We start from the raw sequence: 21,308 nt of genomic DNA, 5'->3' as shown, positions 1-21,308 counted from the left end.
TAAAAAAAATAAAACAGGCATTAAATATGTACCTATCAATAATCTTAAATGGTAAATGGATAAAATACTCCAATCAAAAGACATGTAGCCTGAGTGTAGCTGACAAGAACTATATGATTATCTTTCTATTTACCTGAGCACCGATCATAGTGCATGACAAATAATAAGAAGTTGAACTAATGGATTGCTTATTAAGCTCTTAGCACTTTTGAAGGAGGAAAAACACTTGAATGGGAATTATGTGGAGTAAGTTTAAAGTCCAACATCATTCATAACTATTATTATTATTATTATTATTATTATTATTATGGGTTTTGTCCATTTCTACAGGAGAGTCAATATATTTCTCTAGTTAGGACATGCAGACTGCAAAAATGCTAGTGATCATTTCCAAATCTGTTCTGGGTAAATAAGTAACTTCTCCCTTAAATACTGCTATATGAAAAACAGTTAAATGGCCAGGAAAATCAAACTTAAGATATACATGAATCCACCAAAAAGACCAGACCAGAGACTTCATTGAAATGCTTTCTTACCTAATGTTTTTCTAACAGCCTGGTATTATAGAGGAAATGAAAGCATTTTCCCTAACTTTATAGAAAACATTTCACAATTAATTTTTTTTATATATATTTTTTATTGAGTTTTTACAGAGAGGAAGGGAGAGAGATAGAGAGTTAGAAACATCGATGAGAGAGAAACATCGATCAGCTGCCTCCTGCACATCTCCCACTGGGGATGTGCCCGCAACCCAGGTACATGCCCTTGACCGGAATTGAACCTGGGACCTTTCAGTCCGCAGGCCGAAGCTCTATCCACTGAGCCAAACCAGTTTCGGCAACAAATTTCACAATTAAAAAACAATAACCACAAATATGTGCTGGATACTGCTTAAGTGTTCTATATCTACTGACTCACTGAATCCAGAAAATAAGCCATGAACTAGGCACCATTTCCCACATTTTTCAGATGAGGAAATGGGCAAAGAGAACTTTAGTTGCTCAAGGACACCTCACAGGGCTGGAATGCAGGTAGTGTATCTCTAATACCAACATCATTTCTTACCTGCCAATGGGTAAAGCATTGCGGATGATCCTCTGGCTGCCCCGGGTATATTCAATATCCACTGTAATGGGGGCAGAGTATGTCATGTCCCGCAGGCGGCACTAAAATAGATTCAGACAGTCATTGCTCCTCCTCTCTGGAAAAGAAAGGTTCTGAGACCTCCAAAGAGCTCCTTCTTTAGTAGAAGTATGGCTCACGTTCAACTTGGATCTGTCCATGGAACACTGAGCTATTACATATGCTACCTTAGGGCACTGGGAATGATGAGCCTACCTTCTCCTGGAGGGGAATGATACCAGCTATAGATCTAGCCATCACCACAGCATCTCCGCCCCTGCCAGCCCAGATATGAAACAATAAATCTGGTACTGATTTTCTTCTCTCTGATCTGATGAGATCACCAATCTGCTCCCATATCTTTGTTGCTGCCTTTTTCAAAACAGTTAACCAGTATAATAACTAAAGTACACACACACACACACACACACACACACACACACATACATATTCACAAACTAAAAAGTTTAATCTATACTACCTTTTATTCTCCAAATAAACAAAACTAGATCACAATATTCCTTAACAAATGATAGATTATAGCACAAATCATTCATCACATCGTTCTAATAATTGCTGAATCATTTGAGGAACTTTAGAAATTGCTGCTGAGTTTTATGTGGCTCGCAAAACGATGCCCTTTGCTGAGCCTTGATCAGACAGAGGAAACCTCATCAGAATCATCCAATGACTTCCCCATTATATTGATGATCATCAGGTGGCTTGTAGTCTCAAAAGAAATTTCTCTGACCATCAACCTTACAATTTATGGTGCTAAATCGTCTCTGTGGCTTCTACTGAACCAAAGATAGTTAGATTTAAACTTTTTCTAGTCTTTATCAATGCGCCTGAAATTTTAAAATATTACATATTCCTATTATTGACCAATAGAAATTATTTATTTTATATTTAATTAGATCAAGTCTCCTCCTTCAGGTCAGACCAAAGGCAGTGTGGCATGGTGGTTCAAAGTATGGATTCTATTGCCTGTGCTCAAATCTTGGTTCTACCACTTAAATTTTACATCTCTTCCTATGTAAAATGGGAATAAGAATAATTTTAATTCCCGAGAGTATAAATAGGTATTTTTAAAATGATGCCTAGTATAGAACAGTATATAATATTAGCTCAATTTTATTAATAAAACCAACGTAATGTCCATGATAGGCAAACATTTGTGGGTTTTAACAAACTTATCCCTTCAAATGGAAATGAAAATCAACAGATGTCGTAAGAATTGGGACCAAACTTTGTAGGTTCCCGAACTACTTCCGTGGGTCCCCTCCATCCCCCTCGGCCTCTCTCTATTGCAGGGCTAGGACTGCTCTGGTGGAGTCTGCAGTACCTGCACCCCGCCAGTCCTGCTGTGGGTCCCATGACCGCCCACAATCTGCTCTCCCACTCTCCCCAATTCTCCAGGAATCAAAATCTCTCCAAGAAATCGCCACACCCTCTCTAATTACAATAATACTTACATGTTTTTCAACATAAGAAAGAATAATAATGACAATTGCAGCCTCAGCCTTCTTGAACTACTTCAGACTACTTTGTCTTCTCCTTTCTCTGAACTCAGTTTATTGTTTATCGTAATACAGTTTAGATGACTTAGAAATTGCTAACTGGCTGCTTAGTTCTCAAAAAATTGGAAAGTTCTAGCAAAAGGGAACGGGAGGTGGGGAAAGCCAAACTGGGGCACACACCTTCCAATATCCCACAGTCCTCACCACTTCCTACTCAGTACAACTTCACATATTTGCCTTCCTACCTGATCATTCCAGACATGCAAAGTGTGTAACCCCTGGTGTCTTCGTTTCACATGTTTTATAATTTTAATCTCTCCACAAGAGTATGAACTCCTTGAGGAAGAATATGTGTCTCATTTCTTTTGTATCTCTCAATGTTGAGACACCAAATAAATGTTCAATATTTGGTGACTAAGTAGTACCAAAATTTATTTATGTAAAATGCCTGGTTACTTGTTCATACTTCCTATGTAACCTTACTTAGACAACCATACAATCTAACACCTTAATTGTTGTTTAATAAGATTCCTGTGCTATGTTCCATAATTGCTATTTTAGCATTATATTAATACAAACCAGATAAAGCTACAAAAATCATTTTATTCCCTGAATCAATACCCAATTCTGGATGTCAAGTGGAAGAATTTGAAAAGAAGTCTAGTATCTGTTAAAAGCCAATAAACAGACCTATTCTATAACCCTCTGTCTGCATCTCTGTTAATGATCTGGTATTTAAATTTCTTCTCATCCACCTCTTCTATTAGACTGTGAGCTCTTGGTCCTTGGTCTCCTCTCCCTAACACAATGCCAGCTGACCCTCAAAAAATGCACTAAGCAAGTAATCTCTGCAAGAAAGAGCACCATGCTAGGCACAATTGGCTGGCAAGGGGCTGGGAGGTACCACTAAAATGCTCAGAAACAATATAAATAGGGCACAGTTATATAACAATGCAAGTTAATAACATTAAATGATAAACTAAACAGTACAAAACTGTTTCCTAATATAGTACTGTATTATATAAGTGCTTGTTTATTTTGGTTACCTGCCTCATAAGAGATTTTTTTTACCTGTTTTTAAATCATCTTTCAAGAGTATCTATTAAGGGCACAGATTCTTTGAGTTAAAGTAAACAAATTCAATTAAAGTAAGGTTAAAAATTACCTCATGAGGGGACACTGGTCTGGTTACATTGAAGCTTTCTTCAACATCAGGAAGCCCAACATAGATATTAAGATATCTGAAAAGCAAATTATTCCATTACCAATTATAGTTCTCCAAAGAACATATAAACAAAAAAAAGACAGTTTCCTCCTAAATACAGGATTATGCTTTGACAATTGTTTATCTTGCTAAGGATGACAAATTAAAAATCATAATTGGAGAACTTCTTAAAGTGATAGTACATATAACTTTACAAAGGAGGGAAAGTACTCTCTAACAGAATATCTTTTTAAAAAACAGTGTAGTCCAGCCAGCTCAGTGGTTGAATGTCGAACTATGAATTAGGAAATCATGGTTCAATTCCTGTCAGGGCACATGCCCAGGTTGCGGGCTCAATCCCCAGTGTGGGGTGTGCAGGAGGAAGCCAATTAATTATTCTCTCTCATCACTGATGTTTCTATCTCTCTCTCCCTTTCCCTTCCTCTCTGAAATCAATAAAAATATTTAAAAAAATAAAAATAATATAAATCTCTACAAAAATACTAGAAACATAGCTTCCTTAAAATGATACTTAATGAAAAAAGCAAAGTACAAAAGAGTATTTATAGTATGCTATGATTCATATAAGAAAAAAAGAGGATATAAGGGGAAAAATATATATGCTCATTTGTGCAAAAGAAATCGAAGGAACTTCTATAAAACAATCAATCAGAATTCCTCAAAAGTGTCAAGGTCATGAAAGACCAAGAACACTTAAGGAGCTGTCAGTCTGGAGAAGAGTGAAGAGGCATAACAATTAAACATACTGTGGGGTCCTGAATTGAACTCTGAACCAGAAAAAGGACATTAGTGGGAAAACTTTAAATAAGATCTATAGATTTGTTGCTAATATAGTATCAATGCTAATTTCCTGGTTTTGCTAATTGTGCTAGATAATATAAGATGTTAATAGTAGCAGAAGCTGGGTGAAGAATAAAATGGGAACATTGTACGATTTCTGTAATTTTTATTTAAGTCTAAAATTGTTTTTAAAAATTTAAAACCCTAATAGTTTTAGTAACTTCTTAATCATAATGCTATGTGTTATACTAGTAATTAGTTTACCAATTAAAAATTGAACACTTGATAATTACTTATTAAACAGATTAAAAAGAGTGTTGGTAGCAACTACATTCACTTTTTAAAATGTTAGACATTATCAGAAGTATCAAAAGAGTAATTGATAGTTGGATTTCTTACTTTAGGTACCACATGGGGTCAGCATCACTTGTAACCTTTTCATTGGCTTTCATGATCTTCTTTATCTGCAGTGGAAAGAATAGCATTAGGAAAGACTCTAGCTTTCAATTAATTCTTAGCTGTGTGTAGAATCTGATGCTTACCTCTACATTAATAAAATAGTTGAATGAATCTATATGCTGTTTTACAAGGCCTTTCACCTAAATAGAAAAGGGGAAACAGTAGATTAGCAACAAAAGTAGGTTAGCAGATAATATAATAGACTCTAATCATCGATAATCATCAAATTTGTCTTAAAACCAAAGTGATGGGGAAAAAAATTCATGAATTTTGTTTAGTAAAACTTTACATTTATATGTATGTCTTCATTCTATTTCTTCTCCATCTTACTAGAATATCCTCAAATTTTCCTCCTTGAGAAGCAACCTGACTTTGGGAAATCAAGATACAAGTATTTGAATATACCTAATAACTCCACACAAGCTAATAAATAAGGTAGAATTTTCTCTGCATATTTTGAATTTTCAAAAAAATATAGCAATTGAGCATAATATCATCTTTTCCCCCTCAAACAATGCCCATTTACTTTTTGTCTTTCTCCGACCTGGGCAATTTTATGATTTTCACACATCAAACTGGTCTTTCATATCACTTTATAGAAGAATGAGGGAGGAAAAATAAGAATCTCTATTAAGAAAATACTTATATTTGATACTGAAAGCAGGTGAAACTCAACAAACGTAAGATCAGATACCAACTAGCAGTGCCTTCCTTTTATTTCAGAAGTCAGTAATAACTATACACAGACAGTGCTGTGTACTGCTACTGAAAATAGTGAAATAATAAATAGACTCCAAAATCTTGATTTAAAAGGACTGTACATGTTCATTTTCTTTACGTTAATCTTCAAACACAATTAGTTCAACACTTCTAGAACTTTCTTGACAGATAGTCATAGAACTTTTGTTTTAATTATACTTCCTTATTGGGCATCTCACTGGCTTACAAAACAACCATCCCATATTTTAAAGTAGTCCTGATTGTTGGGGGTAAAAATTCAACCTTATAATGATGAGGTCTACCTTCCTCGTGTCCACCCCTTGGACTTAATAGTCTCTTCTGATCTACCACGCTACTTCCTCTCTAAAATTACCACTCCCCCAAACTAGCAGAAATACTGCCTTATAATTCCTTGTATTTCCCAAACCTAGCAATATACACAATTGTATATAGTAAAGTAATGGTGATAAAAATTTAATCTTAACAAAAGGCTTATTTCTTTACTTTTCATCAGAAAATTAATTATTACTAAAGATTCATTACCTTTAAAAATGCTGGAAGCAGCCTCCATTTTTCCTGTGAATCAAAATAGTAAGAGTGTCAGGATGTGTGCTGGCAACCACATATTTTTATTTTATTTTAATGTACCCTAAATGACTCACTTTATCACAATAAGTGAAAGAAAGTAAATCAAAATGAAACCAACAATTTTTACATAGTAATCACTTTTATGGAAATCACATAGGTATGTATGTGCATACAAATATATGTATAAACACATTCGTATACAACAGATTTCTTAAATAGAATCTAATTTAGTCTCTTCTTGGTGACTCAAGATTCCAAGTACTTTATTTTATTCTTATGACGCTTCCTGAGTAAGTGGGTCTGCCAGTTTGAGAAAGGGAAAGCAAGTTTCCGAGGGTCTGGTGGGGAAGCCAGGTCTCTGGAGTTCTTCCTCTCTCCCACTTTCTGTCAACTCGTGCATGGTCAGAGCGCATCTCAGGGCGGTAGAAGGACAGCACACACAGCATTCACCTTCTACATTAAAGAGCTGCAATCTGCTACACTTCTTTTGTTCTGAGGCCTGTTATTTAGACTTTGCTGAGGTTTTAAGTAGCCCACCATGATACGGCTCTTTTCATGAATGGCATCTAATCTGCTAATGGGAAATCTAACAAATGGGTCGAACTGAGTCTAAAGTAAGAATATGCTGTTTCTGAATAAGGGCCTAAGAAGCACGTTACACCTGGCAGCAACTGCAAAACTTTTGACCTTCACTCTGACATGAGAAGCATTGGAAGGTTCTGAACAAAAGAGTGACATGATGATGTGACTCATTTTGACTGGATCGGTTAAAACAATAGGTCGAGCTGCTGGCCTGAGGAAAGACAAGTTAGAAGCAGGGAGATCATTTAAAAGTCCACTGCACGATTCTGGTCAAGGGCATGTACCTTGGTTGCGGGCACATCCCCAGTAGGGGGTGTGCAGGAGGCAGCTGATTGATGTTTCTCTCTCATTGATGTTTCTAACTCTCTATCCCTCTCCCTTCCTCTCTGTAAAAGAATCAATAAAATATATTTTTAAAAAAATAAATAAAAGTCCACTGCAATACTCCAGGCTGAAAACAGTAGAAATAGGGAGAAATTGTTAGCTAGGAGACTCAATGTTTGAAGTTCAAGCCAATAGGCCTTGATAGATTAGATAGAGACTCTGAGAGAAAGAGGAGTCAAGATTGATACCTCAGAGTTGCCATTTGTGGAGATGAGGAAGCAGGGATGCTGTCAAGAGCAGCAGGTTTAAAGTGTGGAGGGGCTATGAGGAGGTTGGTTGGGGGCATGCTTAGTTTAAGATATCCACTAGACACTGAGGTGATGTCAAATAGACAACAAATATGAGTCTGGAACTTGGGAAGAGAGTGGCCTGGAGATACACATTAGGAAGAGGTCAGCAAACAGATGGGAATTATAGCCACGTAATGGGTGAGCTTGCCTAAGGGGTGTAGACGGAGAACATCAGGAACCTTTCAATATTTAGAAGGCAGATCTAGCAAAGGAGACTATGAAGAAGGAAATTAAGCCAAGAAGGAGGCAACCAGGAGAAAGTAAAAACATTTTTCAAGAAAAAAAGGAGGGGGGTGTGGGGCATCTGAGAGATCTCTGTACCTTCCTCTCAATTTCACTGTGAACCTAAAAAGCTCTACATAAAATTGAGTCTTAAAAACAATAAAAAAGAGGGAATCAGGCAAAACTAATCTATATGATAGAAATCAAAGGACAGGGGTAGAGACAGACTGAACAGGGAACTTTCTGGAGTGATGGAAATATTCTCTATTTTGTCTTGGGTGGTGGTTACTTGGGAATCCATAACTGTCAACACTAATGATCGGAACACTCAGTACTCCTGTATTTTATTGCATATACATCCACAGAGGAATGAGAGAAAGATCAAAAGGAACTAAATGAGAAGAATAGAAATATCTCAGGGGAAGCAGGTAGTGAAGGTAATGAGGGAGAGAGAGGCTGGGAAAGCTAACAGTGGCCAGACTGAGGAAGGCCTTATAAACACCGTAAACACTAGATTTTACCCTAAGGGCAATGGGAAGAGACCGAAGAAGCTTAACCAACAGAGCAGCATGATCATATCTGCACGTTTAAACTGATGGCTGTTGCCACCGAGCAGAGAGACAGGCCTGAGAGACGTTAAGAGCCTGGGAAGCAAGAGATGACAGTGGTTCAGACTTGGAGAACCGCGGGAATGACGGTTCAGATTTGAGTCGTAGTAGGCAGGCCCCTGAAGATGGGATGGATGGTGGATGGGATGCTGGGGGGGCCATTCCTGAGTCAGACGACTCCAACTGCCGTTTTAGTTCCCCCGGTGCTGTGCAAATTCAGGCAAGATATTTCAATCATGTAGGCCTATTCCTTCCACTTTCTCTGGAGAAGCAGTCCTGTCAGCAATGAAGGATGAGGACTCAGGAGTCAAGACTGCAAGAGTCCAAATTCCAGATCAGCCCCTCACCAGCCTTCTGACGTTGGGTTACTTAAACCTCTCTGGGCCTCAAAAACCTCCACTGGCATGGGGTGGGTACAGTACTTATTTCAGAGAATTAAATAACCATGAACGCTGGGTTGACAGAGCCTGGCACATAGGAAGTGCTCAGTAAATGCTGGCTCTTCCCATGAACTCTTCAAGAGTGAAAATCCAGTATTGCCTGGTTAGCGACCAGCAGTGTTTCCTGCAGGCTCTCACTGACCGGATCTGAGGGGCTGATAATCATCATCCGATCTCATTCATCAGCCAAATGATTATAAAGAGGTTTTTATAATCCAAGCGTTCGCCCATCATGCCACTTTCCTGCTTAAACCCTCCGACAGCATCTCATTGCTTCTTCAGGTGAGAAGTCTGAGAAAACTTCTCATAACCTGGAGCTGTGCCCATCCTGCATCTTCGTATCTCTCCTCCCCTCCACTCTAGTGCTTGTTTCAGTTCTTCAAAGCCTTTCAGGTGTCCGGTTCTCTCCGCCCAAAATCACCCTGCTATCTTTCCAACCCTCATTTCTCTGGATTTCCCCACTTTACACCATGGACGATTCTGACGCCTGGAGGGGTTATATCTACACTAATAAAAGAGAAAAATGGTAATTGGCGTACGGCGATACCGTTTTCATTGGCTAATCAGGGCTATATGCAAATTAACTGCCAACTAAGATTGGCAGTTAACTGCCAACTAAGATGGCAGTTAACTGCCAACTAAGATGGAAGTTAACTGCCAACAAGATGGCAGCTAATTTGCATATGTAGGCACAATGCAGGGAGGCGAAAGGGAAAGCAGGAAGAAGCCCCCTGCCACTGACAGTGATCTGAAACCCAGGGGGGGGGGCTAAGAGCTGGAGGGCAGGGCAAAGGCGGCCCTGGGGCCGCCTTTGCCCTGCCCCCCAGCCATGATCGGAGAATCAGGCGCCTTTGCCACCCTGGCCAGTGATAGCAGGAAGTAGGGGTGGAGCCAGCGATGGGATCTGGGCACGGTCGAAGCTGGCAGTCCCAGGAGCTAGGGGTCCCTTGCCTGGGCCTAAAGCGAAGCCCACGATCGCGGCGCCCCCCACTGCCACTGCAGGTCCCCGCTGCCCGGGCCGGATGCCTAGGCTAGAGGCGTTAGGCCTGGGCAGGGGCGGAGCCTGCAACCGTGGGGAGCTGGGGGTCCCCTGCCCAGGCCTGACACCTCTGCCAGAGGCCTCAGGCCTGGTCAAGGGGCCGATCCGGTGATTGGTGATCGGAGGGTGATGAGGGTCAACTTCTCTGGCCGAGGCATCAGGCCTGGGTGGGGGGCGGAGCCGGGGATTGGGGGGATATGATGGTCCCCTTGCCCAGGCCTGAAGCCTGGGTCAGGGGCGTCAGGCTTGGGCGGGGGGTGGAGCAAGCGATCAGAGGGAGATGGGGGTTGCCGGGAGCTGGTCCATGCTTGCTGTTTCAAGGGACCTGGCATATATGGCATACTGTTCTTAATATGTTTGCTCACCTTCTAGGCACCATGTGTTTTAACCGAGGTCTCTGAGACCTGTTTCCCCAGGTAGGGATTTTCCCCTGAAGTTAGGAAGGGAATAAAACCTCTTAACTAAGTGCCAGGTGGGTAATTAATCACTTTAACTACGAACAATCATGCTTAAGCTACATAATCTTTACTCCCTGGAATGGAGATAAGAAACGCCCTAACCTTTGAAATAGAGATTGATAGGATTGGAATCAACTGGTATAAAGACAGAGAGAGACAGAAATTGACACAGAACCTACACAGAACGTTCTCTAGAGACAGAAGAACTTCGCTGGAGAGAACATGACAAAAGATCCTGGACTGAACCTGACTACAGAAATTGGCAAGAGAACCTGACTAGAACCTGGTGACTGAACCTGGTTGGAGAACCTGGACAGAACCTGGCTGGAGAACCTAGCGAGGGAACATGGCTACAGAACCTGGCTGGAGAACATGGAGAACCTAGCAAGAGAACATGGACACAGGACCTGGCTGGAGACCCTGACAAGAGAACCCGGCTATGATGATCACCTGGACGCTGCCTCTGTGTCATTCCTTCTTCGCCGACTCCGTCCACACCTTTGGGGACCCCTGGACCCTCTGGGGTTGGACCCCAGCAGGGGGTCCCCTGCCCAGGCATGATTCCTGGGCCAGAGGCTTCAGGCCTGGGCGGGGGCCAGAGCCAGTGATCGGGGGGAGATGGGGGTCCCCTGTCCAAGCCTGACACCTCTGGCAGAGGCGTCAGGCCTGGGCAAGGGGCCGATCAGGTGATCGGAGGGTGATGGGGGTCAATGCCTGAGGGCTCCCAGTATGTGAGAGGGGGCAGGCTGGGCTGAGGGACACTCCCCGCACCCCACACCCAGTGCACGAATTTCGTGCACCTGGCCCCTAGGCTACACTAATAAAAGAGAAACATGCAAATTGGTCATCACTCCACTACACCCACCAGCCAATCAGGATGAGTATGCAAATTAACCCAACAAAGATAGCGGGTTAATTTGCATATACAGGAGCAGAGCAAAGACTGAAGAGGACTGAAGACTGAAGAGGCTTGGCTTCTGAGGACTGAAGACTGAGAGGCTTGGCTTCTCCGCTGCGGCCAGACCAAAGGCCTGGGTCCCGGCGGAAAACAGGTGCTGGCAGCCAGGGGAAGGAAGGCCTATTGCACGAATCTTCGTGCAACGGGCTTCTAATATATATATATATATATATATATATATATATATATATATATATATATTCTTTCTAGAAAATAAAATGATGTCAACAGCTGAACTTCATGAGGCAGCTGCCACTCCAGGGCAGTTAACCTTCATTTCTGATCCTATAACGAAAGCTACGGGGCTACTTCCCAAGAAACACCTAGGCGAAATTCGGAGTGAATTTTCGGGGCGTTTAAAATACTCCTGCAGTCCGACTTTGAATTCCAGGTTGAAAGGGCAAGATCCCTTGGCCTGGCATGGAGACGATTTGGTTTAACCACCACAGGCAGCTGTGGGACCTCACGAAAGGGGCCTGCACTTCCGGGCCTCAGCGTCCTCTGTAAGCCCGCGAAGATGGAGTATGTCCCCCACAGGTGGGCGCCAGGACCAATCTTCCCCCAACACACGAGCGCTGGACAGGGCCCAGCGCGGGAGATGAACGGGAGAGCGGAGCCGGCGCGAGCGAGCGAGCGAAGACCGACTCAGGAAAGCACGACCCCCAGTGCAGAGGAGTGAGCATGCGCGAAGTGCTGAGCATCCGCAGAAGCTCCGACCCGCCCCGACCCTCCAGTGCTCTCAGGGTACCGCCTCCTGGGGACGCCTGCCGGCCCCTTCCGTTCCGCGCGTGCCCGGCCTTTACCTCTACAGTCGGTATTGGCGCAGCTAGCTGCTCCGGGGTCAGGTTCCCAAATTCCTCCGCAAGCACGTCCATGCTGCTCACGGCGAAGGAAGAAGCCAACAGGAGCCCCACACGCCAGCCTCCGCCGGCTGAAGCAAGCTGCTGCACCCGTGGGGCGCGGTGCGCGTGGCCTAAACCGTCCCCGCTGCGCAGGTTGATGGAAGGCGCGACAGAAAGGTTCCGCCTGCTCCCAGCCTGAACCTGAGGTGGCACCCGGATGTGGCTGAACGAAGCTGGGAAACTGCGCCCCCTAGTGTCGCTCGGAGGTCTCGCCGGGTAACTCTAAACCCCACAGGACTGGTTCATTGCCAGTATAGTTACCCAGTAATTGAGACCAATAGAGCATATTGGTTGTAATTTTAAAAATAATTCAGAGAAAGGGGCAAACGGATAATTTGAGAAACGTGAATCACCGAGGCAGGGAACTTACGTAATTTAATCCACAACGACACGTTGTAAATTATGGAAAAATAGGGAATTTACCAAATGCCTAGTAGTAGGGGAGGGGATTGGTTAAAAAAATATAATGCGTGCATGTGATAGAATATTATACAACTATTAAAATGACCATAAAATGAGGAGGTATTAACTCACTTAAGAGTAGAGTACAACAGAACGGTAATTAAGACTGTTAAATTGTAAAAGGTCTGGATATAAGGTCCAGGAATAAATATCAGCACATAGGGAACTTGAGTATGAAGAGATAACATTTTAAATCAGTAGGGGGAAAATGAGTTATCTAATAAATGATGTTAGAACAGTTGATTAGCCATTTAGAAAAAAAAGTAAATCCTATATAGATTAAATGTTAACAAAACATTAGAAGAAAATGCAAGTGAATATATTCATAACATTGTGGTGATGAGGGCCTTCGAGGGTGGCAACACAGAAATTATAAAGGGAAAATATTCATAGACTTGGCAATATAATTCTAATCGTAGTTTCATGATTCCATTAAAAACTTTAAGTTTTCTGAACAGATTTTTAAAAATCACCATGAATACGAATTGTTTGGGTTTTTTTTTAAACAAACACAAGTTGATAAAAGACCAAGGCTTGGTTTCCCTAACTTAAAATGAACTCATGCTCTGGCCAAGTGTCCCAGTTGGTTGGAGCATCATTCCATGCACACCCAGCTCGTAGGGAAGGCAGCTGATGATGTTTCTCTCTCACATCGATATGCTCTCTGTCTCTCTCTTCCTCTCCCTCTCTCTCCCCCTCCCTTCCTCTCTCCCTTTCCCTTACCCTCTCCCTCTTTCCTCTCTAAAATCAATAAAAACATATCCTTGGGTGAGGATCAAAAAAAAAAAATGAACTCATGCAAATCAATAGGAAAAAAAATCCCACTGGGAAAAATGAAGCCAAAGATACCAACAGTTGTTTAATGTGTGAGGAGTTTCCTTTTAGGAAGATGCAAAAGTTCTGGAGATGGGCAATGGCGGTGGTTGCACCACCATGTGGATATACTCATAGCCACTGAACTGTACACTTGACATGGTAAGTTTTATGTATGTTTTACTACAGTAAATTACAAAAATTTGTTAAGTATGCATTTGCCATTTTCTCATGAATGTATAGGCCTCACACCAGGCTAATTTCTGAATTAGCGACTTCAAGTAAATTTTAATGCCTGTATCGTCTAAGTATGGGGCCGATTGACATCTGAAAGAATCAGCTTCTGCTCTGGAGGATCTTACACTTCACTTAGAGACAGATACACTTTTCTGTCATCCTTGTGAATTCGCAGAGAGCAACCTATGTGGAATCTAGACTGGAAGGGACTGTAAAGTGATTTTCTTGGTAGCAGAGATGTCGTGGTTGTCTCAGATGTGTTGGCTTTCCCTTGGCTTCCACCATTTGCCCGCCTCACCTGGAGAGCTTGTTAAAACAACCTCGGCTTTCTGACTTGGTAGGTTTGGTCTCTGGCCTACAGATAGGCATTTCTCATCAGTTCCCAGGTGATCACACTTTGAGAATCACTCTCTAATGTAAGACGTATCGATACCATATCCTCTGTTCACGTCTAGTTCTCCTTCAGGCAGGGGGCTTCTGGGACAGGGGCCGTCTTGTCTGTCTTTGTATTCCTGTGTTCTAACCCACTGTTTGTTCCTCAAGAAATTTGTGTGGAAACAGTAATTTGAAAGAAAAACATGCAGTGAATGATTTAAAAATTCAATACTAAATTTCACATTTTTTTAAATCCTAATTTTTTTTTTCTCTTGAAAAGAGGAGGGTGTGGAGGACATGGTCCCAGAGTCCTTCATGGCAATAGCTGGCTGGCACTGAGCAGTGTTAGCCCTTAGACCACAGCTACCATAATCCTTTATGACAGCGGTTCTCAACCTGTGGGTCGCGACCCCTTTGGGGGTCGAATGACCCTTTCACAGGGGTCGCCTAAGACCATCGGAAAACATATATATAATTACATATTGTTTTTGTGATTAGTCACTATGTTTTAATTATGTTCAATTTGTACCAATGAAAATACATCCTGCATATCAGATATTTACATTACGATTCATAACAGTAGCAAAATTACAGTTATGAAGTAGCCACGAAAATAATTTTATGGTTGGGGGTCACCACAACATGAGGAACTGTATTAAAGGGTCTCGGCATTAGGAAGGTTGAGAACCACTCTGCCAGAAGCCGGTCCATCCTTGCTGCTTGACACAGTCGCTTCAGGGAAGAAACATCTGCACAGCATATGTTTCAAGGGACCTGGCGTATATGGCATACTGTTCTTAATATCTTTGCTCCCCTTCCTGGCACTATATGTTTTAACCAAGATCACCTCTCTGAGAAAGATTGTTTCCCCAGGTAGGGATTTTTCCCTGAAGTTAGGGAGGGAATAAAACCCCTTAACTAAGTGCCAGGCCGGTAATTAATCACTTTAACTACGAACAATCACGCTTAAGCCACATAATCTTTACTCCCTGGAATGGAGATAAGAAACTCCCTAACCTTTGGAATAGAAATTGACAGGATTAAAATCAACTGGTATAAATACAGATGTAACAAGACAGTAAAACATAGAACCTGGGCAGTTTTGAGCAAGCCACAGGCTGTGCGTGTGTCAGGAGTGGGCCAGCAACACAGCTCAGCAGCCAGGGGGGAGCCTGGATCAATCATGAAGACAAACCAGCCTTCTCTGGGAAAGCTCCAGAGAAACATGATGCCCCAGACTTTAGCAAAGAAGAGACAACTGGTTTCAGCCATGAGCAAGCAGAGACGTTGGGAACAGACTGAACATCCAATGAGACTGACCAGCTGCATTTTTAAAAGTGCAGTCACCAAGGTTACTGCCCATCCTGACAATGTGGTCAGGCACAGGCAACAGGAGGAGACCTTGGAGAAGCCCCAGCAGATGAGTGCCTACAGGAGACTGCAGGGGCTCCAGGCCTGCAGCAGTGAAGGGGAACTTCTAAATACTTTGGATGTGACAAATGTGATGAGAATAACTGCACCAGGAAGTGCGGGTGAATCCCTGGGCCGTGCTGGTCCTGGGTCTCTGCACGCCAGTCCCCAGCCCAGCGCAGCACAATTGTTACATGAGGTAGAGATGATCCCAGGAGCAGGTCTCTGGGGCCCACAGCTTCTGTGCAGGCAACTGGTCACCCGTGGAGACATCCAGAGACAGAATCTCAGAGTGAGGAAAGCAAGAGAGAGACTGGCTGCGGCTTTGAGGGAAGACAGGCTGGCCAGGGAGGCAGAGAGCCAGGAGTGAAGAAGAATGTTTTGATTTCATGCAAATCTGACTTCAGTGAACTTGCTATTATGTCCCATTCTAACATAAATTGTATCTTTGTTTTAATTTAAGTAATTAATTGTTGTTTGTTGTTTAAACTTCATGTGAGGATATTTTTATTTTGCCAAAATTCTAATTCATACATAAGACATACTATATAATAAAAGGCTAATATGCAAATTGAAAAAGAAACAAACAAACAAAAAACACAGAACCTGACTGGAGATCCTGGCTAGATAACCTAGCTAGAGAACCTGGCTAGAGAACCTGGCTAGGCTGCTGATCAACTGAACGCTGTCTCCGTGTCATTCCTTCTTCGCCGACTCCTTCCACACCTTTGGGAACCCCTGGACCTGCTGGGGTTGGACCCCAACACCACTGCTTTATGACATCTGGCTGGGCCCCGAGGTATTGGCATTGGCACCCCCGGAGGAAATCCATGACTTCTTTCTGATCTCCTAAGGCAGGGGTCCTCAAACAACGGCCCGCGGGCCACATGAGGCCCGCTGAAAATATTTATCCGGCCCGCCGGGTGTTTTTGCCGCCGCTGCCTGTTGCTTAGCAGCTGACTAGTTTTTTTTTAAACTATAGTCCGGCCCTCCAATGGTCTGAGGGACAGTGAACTGGCCCCCTGTTTAAAAAGTTTGAGGACCCCTGTCCTAAGGGGAAAAAAATCCAGAAAAATCAGAAACCAAAAAGCCAGGAACAGTCTCCTGACTTCTGTGTCTGCTGCCACATCCATTTCCTGAGGTATTAGTACAAAATGAGTGGTGGTTTGAATAGAGGGCTGAGCAGTTCGGGAAAGGGAAGTGCCAAGGGAAAATGGTTGATATCTTGGACTACTCCATCCCTTATGTGTCAAGTGTTTGGGTAGCCAGGTGAGAAAGTGACCAGTGACGTCAGGGGGAAGGGCAGCGACAGTGGTTAAAAGAGAATAAAGGAAAGGGGAAAACAGGTGTCCAGGCTGGGCCCTGAGACAGTGGAGAGAGCGTCCGTTTTCTGAGTGTTTACTCTTGGCCAGACATTGGAACCCCCACTCTGCATGCATGCTCTGACTGAATGATGGACGCCTGCGGGATAAGTAGGATGATCCCCACTTGACAGGTGAGGAGACTAAACGCTCATAGGGTTAAGAAATTTGCCAAGCAGAGTAGGGATTTATAATTATCTGATGTCAGAGCCCGTGCTTTTAGCCATGCTATCACAATACCTCTCTGAGAGGAGGTGGTGGGAGACGTTTCGAGCAGAGAAAAGCAGCCTGAGCAACGGCGGGGGGGGCTTTCGATGATGGAATGCCGCATCCTGGTGGTGGAGTGTGGTTCTCCCGTAGAGCTGCCAAGGGCTGTGTTTATGGATGACGCTAGCAAAAATCCACTGGGACTGAACCATTAGTGGCTTTTAGGCCACGTTAAAGGTAGACCTTCTGAGAGGCTGCAAAAGGCAGAGACTAGAAACAAAAGAAAAAAATTATCCTCTCTTCAAAAGCTCTGTGCATTCAGGCTGGGAAAATCTGTATGGACTTGATTTCTGTAGCCAAATAAATTCATAATAGAACTAGAGAAGACCAGAACAATGTTGGAGAACGGATAAGGGCTCTTCAGTGTGACAGACAAGGGCGGCCGGGGGGGGGGGGGGGGGGGGGGGCGGCGGGCAGTCCTTGAAGTTGGTCATTTCACAGGCAGCAAGGTGAGGAGGAATACAATCAGAAGCCTCTACGGCAGTGGTTCTCAACCTTCTGGCCCTTTAAATACAGTTCCTCATGTTGTGACCCAACCATAAAATTATTTTCGTTGCTACTTCATAACTGTAACGTTGCTACTGTAATGAATCATAATGTAAATATTTGATATGCAGGATGGTCTTAGGCGACCCCTGTGAAAGGGTCGTTCGACCGCCAAAGGGGTCGCGACCCACAGGTTGAGAACCGCTGCTCTACAGCAAGCAGAGAACATTCTGCATTTTGAGTAAGACTGGGTGGTCCAAACACCTCCAGCTGCCTGCCATACCCACAGGCCTTGCTCCAAAAAGCCTTGCTTTGCCTCCTGTGACGTTGTCATCCTGCCCAAAGCAGTGGGACCAGGAATCTGCCAAAGACAGTCCCGTAAGGGAGCTGAGGTGGTTTGTCATGAGGTCCCCTACCCATTGAGGGGCAGTGGGACAGGGGCTGTCCATACTGAATAATGGCAGGTAGACCCAATCACATTCTCTCTCCTGGGACTTTTTCATGAAGATGAACCAAAAGAGAAGGCAGCAACAGGAAGCAGGAGCAGAGAAATAAATATCAAGTCAGCATTTGGTAGCAACATGACAATAAGAAGTAAATTTTCTGCCCTAGCTGGTTTGGCTCAGTGGATAGAGCATTGACCCACAGACTGAAGGGTCCTGGCTTTGATTCTGGTCAAGGGCAAGTACCCGGGTTGCAGGCTCGATCCTGGGCCCTGGTCAGGGAGTGTGCTGGAGGCAACCAATCGATGGGTCCCTCTCACATCGATGTTTCTCTCTCTGTGTCTCTCCACCTCTCTTCCACTCTCTCTAAAAATCAATGGAAAAATATTTACGGGTGAGGATTAACAACAGCAAAAAAAGAAAAAAGAAAAGAAATTTTCCTTTGGTGACCGAAGGAAACCAATGTAGCAAACAGTTATAGCATGCATTCCAGGGGTCACCTCTTTAAGTTCCAATATACTTAATAGCTCTGTGACCTTGGATGACTGCCTTAGCCTCTCTCAGTCTCATTTTGCACAAATGGAAAAACGAGAGAGCCTGCCTATTACGCAGATATATGAGACCATTTATATCAAGTGCTTAGGGTAGTCCTTGCCATATGGTAAGTGCTTGGTGGCTGTTACTATTTTATTCTATTCTGAAGGGGAAAAGTTATATTCAGGTTCTCCACCAAGTCTGCCAGCGCAGCTGTTGGGACAGATTCCTGGGTTTCCTTTCTTTTTCCTAAAGCCTCCTACCCAATCCCTAGGTCCCTTCCTTTGAAATCCGAAAGAGGCTAACATAGTAAGCTTAGAAACGAAAAGATAAAGCTTCACTTCAAAAACAGAACAAGAGGGAACAAGTGGGTAATACAAAGCTACTTCTCAAACGTTCGATTAAATCATGGAGAATAAAGTCACGTTTGATTCATGAAAGGAAGTCAGAACATGTTGGGTTTTGTCACTTATCCTTTGAAGTTGACATCAAGGACAATCACCACAGCCTTCCACATACCCTTGAGTTTCTCTGCCAATGCCAATATTGAGCTTAATGAGCCATGGTCCTGATGAGATACGACAATTTTTGTTCTTGTGTACGTAAGTACTTAATCATCGCATCTCACTAGACTAATACCTCGTGAAGCTTGAAAGAGATTTAGGACTGATAAATTACAGTTATTATAACGCATTCTGGCTGCATTGTGCTTCAGGATTTGCAGACAGTTGCAAGTACATTATCTCTCTTGATTCTCACCATATCTCTGTGAGGTAGGCGGGCAGTAGGTTAGGCAGGTGTAAGGTAGGCAGCTTCCATCTGGGAGGTTAAGGGAGATAAAAGACTGGCTGGAGTTCACATAGCTGTTAACTAGCGAAAGTGAATTCCACCTCAGATCTTGTGACTCCCAGTTCCATGCTTTTACTAAAGGAGTGGAAAATTCTGCATCTTAACATCCTCAGAGGTAGAACAGGCTTAACTCCAGTTTCAAAAAGGTCAAATGAGAAATAAAAACATGTTGCACAAGAGGTGGCGTTCCCCATGCCTGTGGCATACTTTACCAATCGGACCCAGAATTCTCTACTGCTTGTCCTGGGGCTGGCTTCAAAATCATCCCAACACAGTGCTTTGGGGAGCTACTGGAAGATCAGAACAGACACACGATTTTAAACTTATTTTCGTGAAAAGAAGGTTCATGGGGCATCTTCAAGGAAGCTGGATGCTTGCCAGTATTCATGTCAGCCTCTTTCTCCTGGGCACATTTTCCTGCCTCCCTTGCAGTTAGATGAGGCCATGGGATTGGGTTCTGGAATGGACCATGCGTGGAAGTGGGCAATTTTTTTCTTTCCCCATCTACTGAGTGAAGGGAGAAGACTCTGAAGATGTAGGGTTCACCTGAGTCACAAGGTAGATGGAAGTGGGTCTTTGGCTGAATGATTATCCCCAACCCCCAAGCAACATACCCTCTGCTTTGAACTATAACTGGAGAAATAGGCTATACTGAGGCCACCATGACTTGGGAGCCTTTGTTCAGCAATAAAGGTTGACTTCTTGTGATTATGCCCTTCCTTGAATCATCTTTTGGTGTCATTCTCAGAGGCAATGCTGGACTAGGCGGTCTCACACATTTCCTACTTTCAAATTTTAAAGACCTTACGAATGTACATTGTAACGGACTTGTTTTTCTCTTTCTGCTCCTCACGATCCCCTTCCAACTTAGGAGAAATCCCTAGTTGGGTGACTTTGTCGGGACCACGGGAGTCTAAGGATCAGCTATTCCCTCATTCCATCCCCTGCAAATCAGAGTCTGGGCACTTGACTTAGTTCCTTCCAACTGAATGTTGCTATCTGGGATGCTAAATCTTAAGCAAGAAGCAAGGACAGTTGAGAATGCAATCTCCGAAGCCACACACCGGATCCAGTCTGGCTGGCGTCCTGCCGCTTGCATTGCCTTGGTTCTTACCCATTTCCCAAGCCTGATTCCCCAGGTCAAGTAGATTCTGTGAGGCGCTCAGTACCTACCCAGTAAACCCCGTCTGCCTCGGTGAGCCAGCGTCTGCTTCTCCTGCCTGTACTCTGTGCTCATGTGTAAGTGCATGTATGCATATGCGCACAACACAGGACTATTCCAGCACCAGCAGCAAGTGTTCTTTGCCAGGGCAGTCTCTCCACAACAGTCATTTGTTGGTAACCTTCTCCTGGTTCAGAAGATTCAGTGATTCTTTATCTTAGGACAAAACCCACACGTTTTAGATCGACACCCCAGAGCCTGTTTGCCTTTCTGGTTTCACTCTTCTACCGTACGCCGGGCCCTGGGCTCGCCCCATCTCCACGCCATTGTATTCACTGTGCGTGGCCTGTTGCGCTTTTCTCATGCTTGGCCCCATGGCAGGTTCCTGCTCTCTTTCATGTTCTAGCTCAAGAATGACCTCCAGGAAATACAGTTTGATGATTTTTCCTCTAGCACTGTGTGTAGCTGTTTCATAGCCTTTGTTACACTTTAATTATTCACAATTTCATCCTTCCTAGTAATAAGCTTTTTTAATTTTTAAAATATTTTAAAGATTTCAAAGAGGGAGAGGGACAGATAGAAACACTACCTCCTGCACTCCCCCTGCTGGGC

At 43.4% G+C, this 21,308-nt stretch overlaps 2 protein-coding genes across 2 annotated transcripts in view; one reads left to right on the top strand and one right to left on the bottom strand.

Moving 5' to 3' along the window:
* POLR3B (RNA polymerase III subunit B) overlaps positions 1-12,337 on the bottom strand; it is a 107,927-nt gene extending 95,590 nt beyond the window's left edge. The window contains exons 1-6 of the mRNA XM_081082846.1: positions 12,199-12,337; positions 6,370-6,402; positions 5,190-5,246; positions 5,047-5,111; positions 3,808-3,883; positions 1,066-1,166 (exon numbers count right to left, since the gene is read on the bottom strand). Of these exons, the coding sequence (XP_080938972.1) occupies positions 1,066-1,166; positions 3,808-3,883; positions 5,047-5,111; positions 5,190-5,246; positions 6,370-6,402; positions 12,199-12,270 (404 nt within the window). The 5' untranslated portion in view covers positions 12,271-12,337. The remainder of the gene's footprint in view (positions 1-1,065; positions 1,167-3,807; positions 3,884-5,046; positions 5,112-5,189; positions 5,247-6,369; positions 6,403-12,198) is intronic.
* Positions 12,338-15,367: 3,030 nt separating this feature from the next.
* LOC308514014 (putative methyl-CpG-binding domain protein 3-like 3) lies at positions 15,368-15,964 on the top strand (the record flags this gene model as incomplete). Its single annotated transcript, XM_081084043.1, has 1 exon — positions 15,368-15,964. The coding sequence occupies one exon, from the start codon at positions 15,368-15,370 to the stop codon at positions 15,962-15,964; it is 597 nt and encodes a 198-aa protein (XP_080940169.1).
* Positions 15,965-21,308: the final 5,344 nt, after the last annotated feature.

Source organism: Myotis nattereri, assembly GCF_964212035.1.
Source record: "Myotis nattereri genome assembly, chromosome: 2".
In the NCBI taxonomy this organism is placed as follows: Eukaryota; Metazoa; Chordata; class Mammalia; order Chiroptera; family Vespertilionidae; genus Myotis; species Myotis nattereri.
Note: the sequence above shows the minus strand (reverse complement) of the source record. Positions and strands in the feature narration are given on the sequence as shown.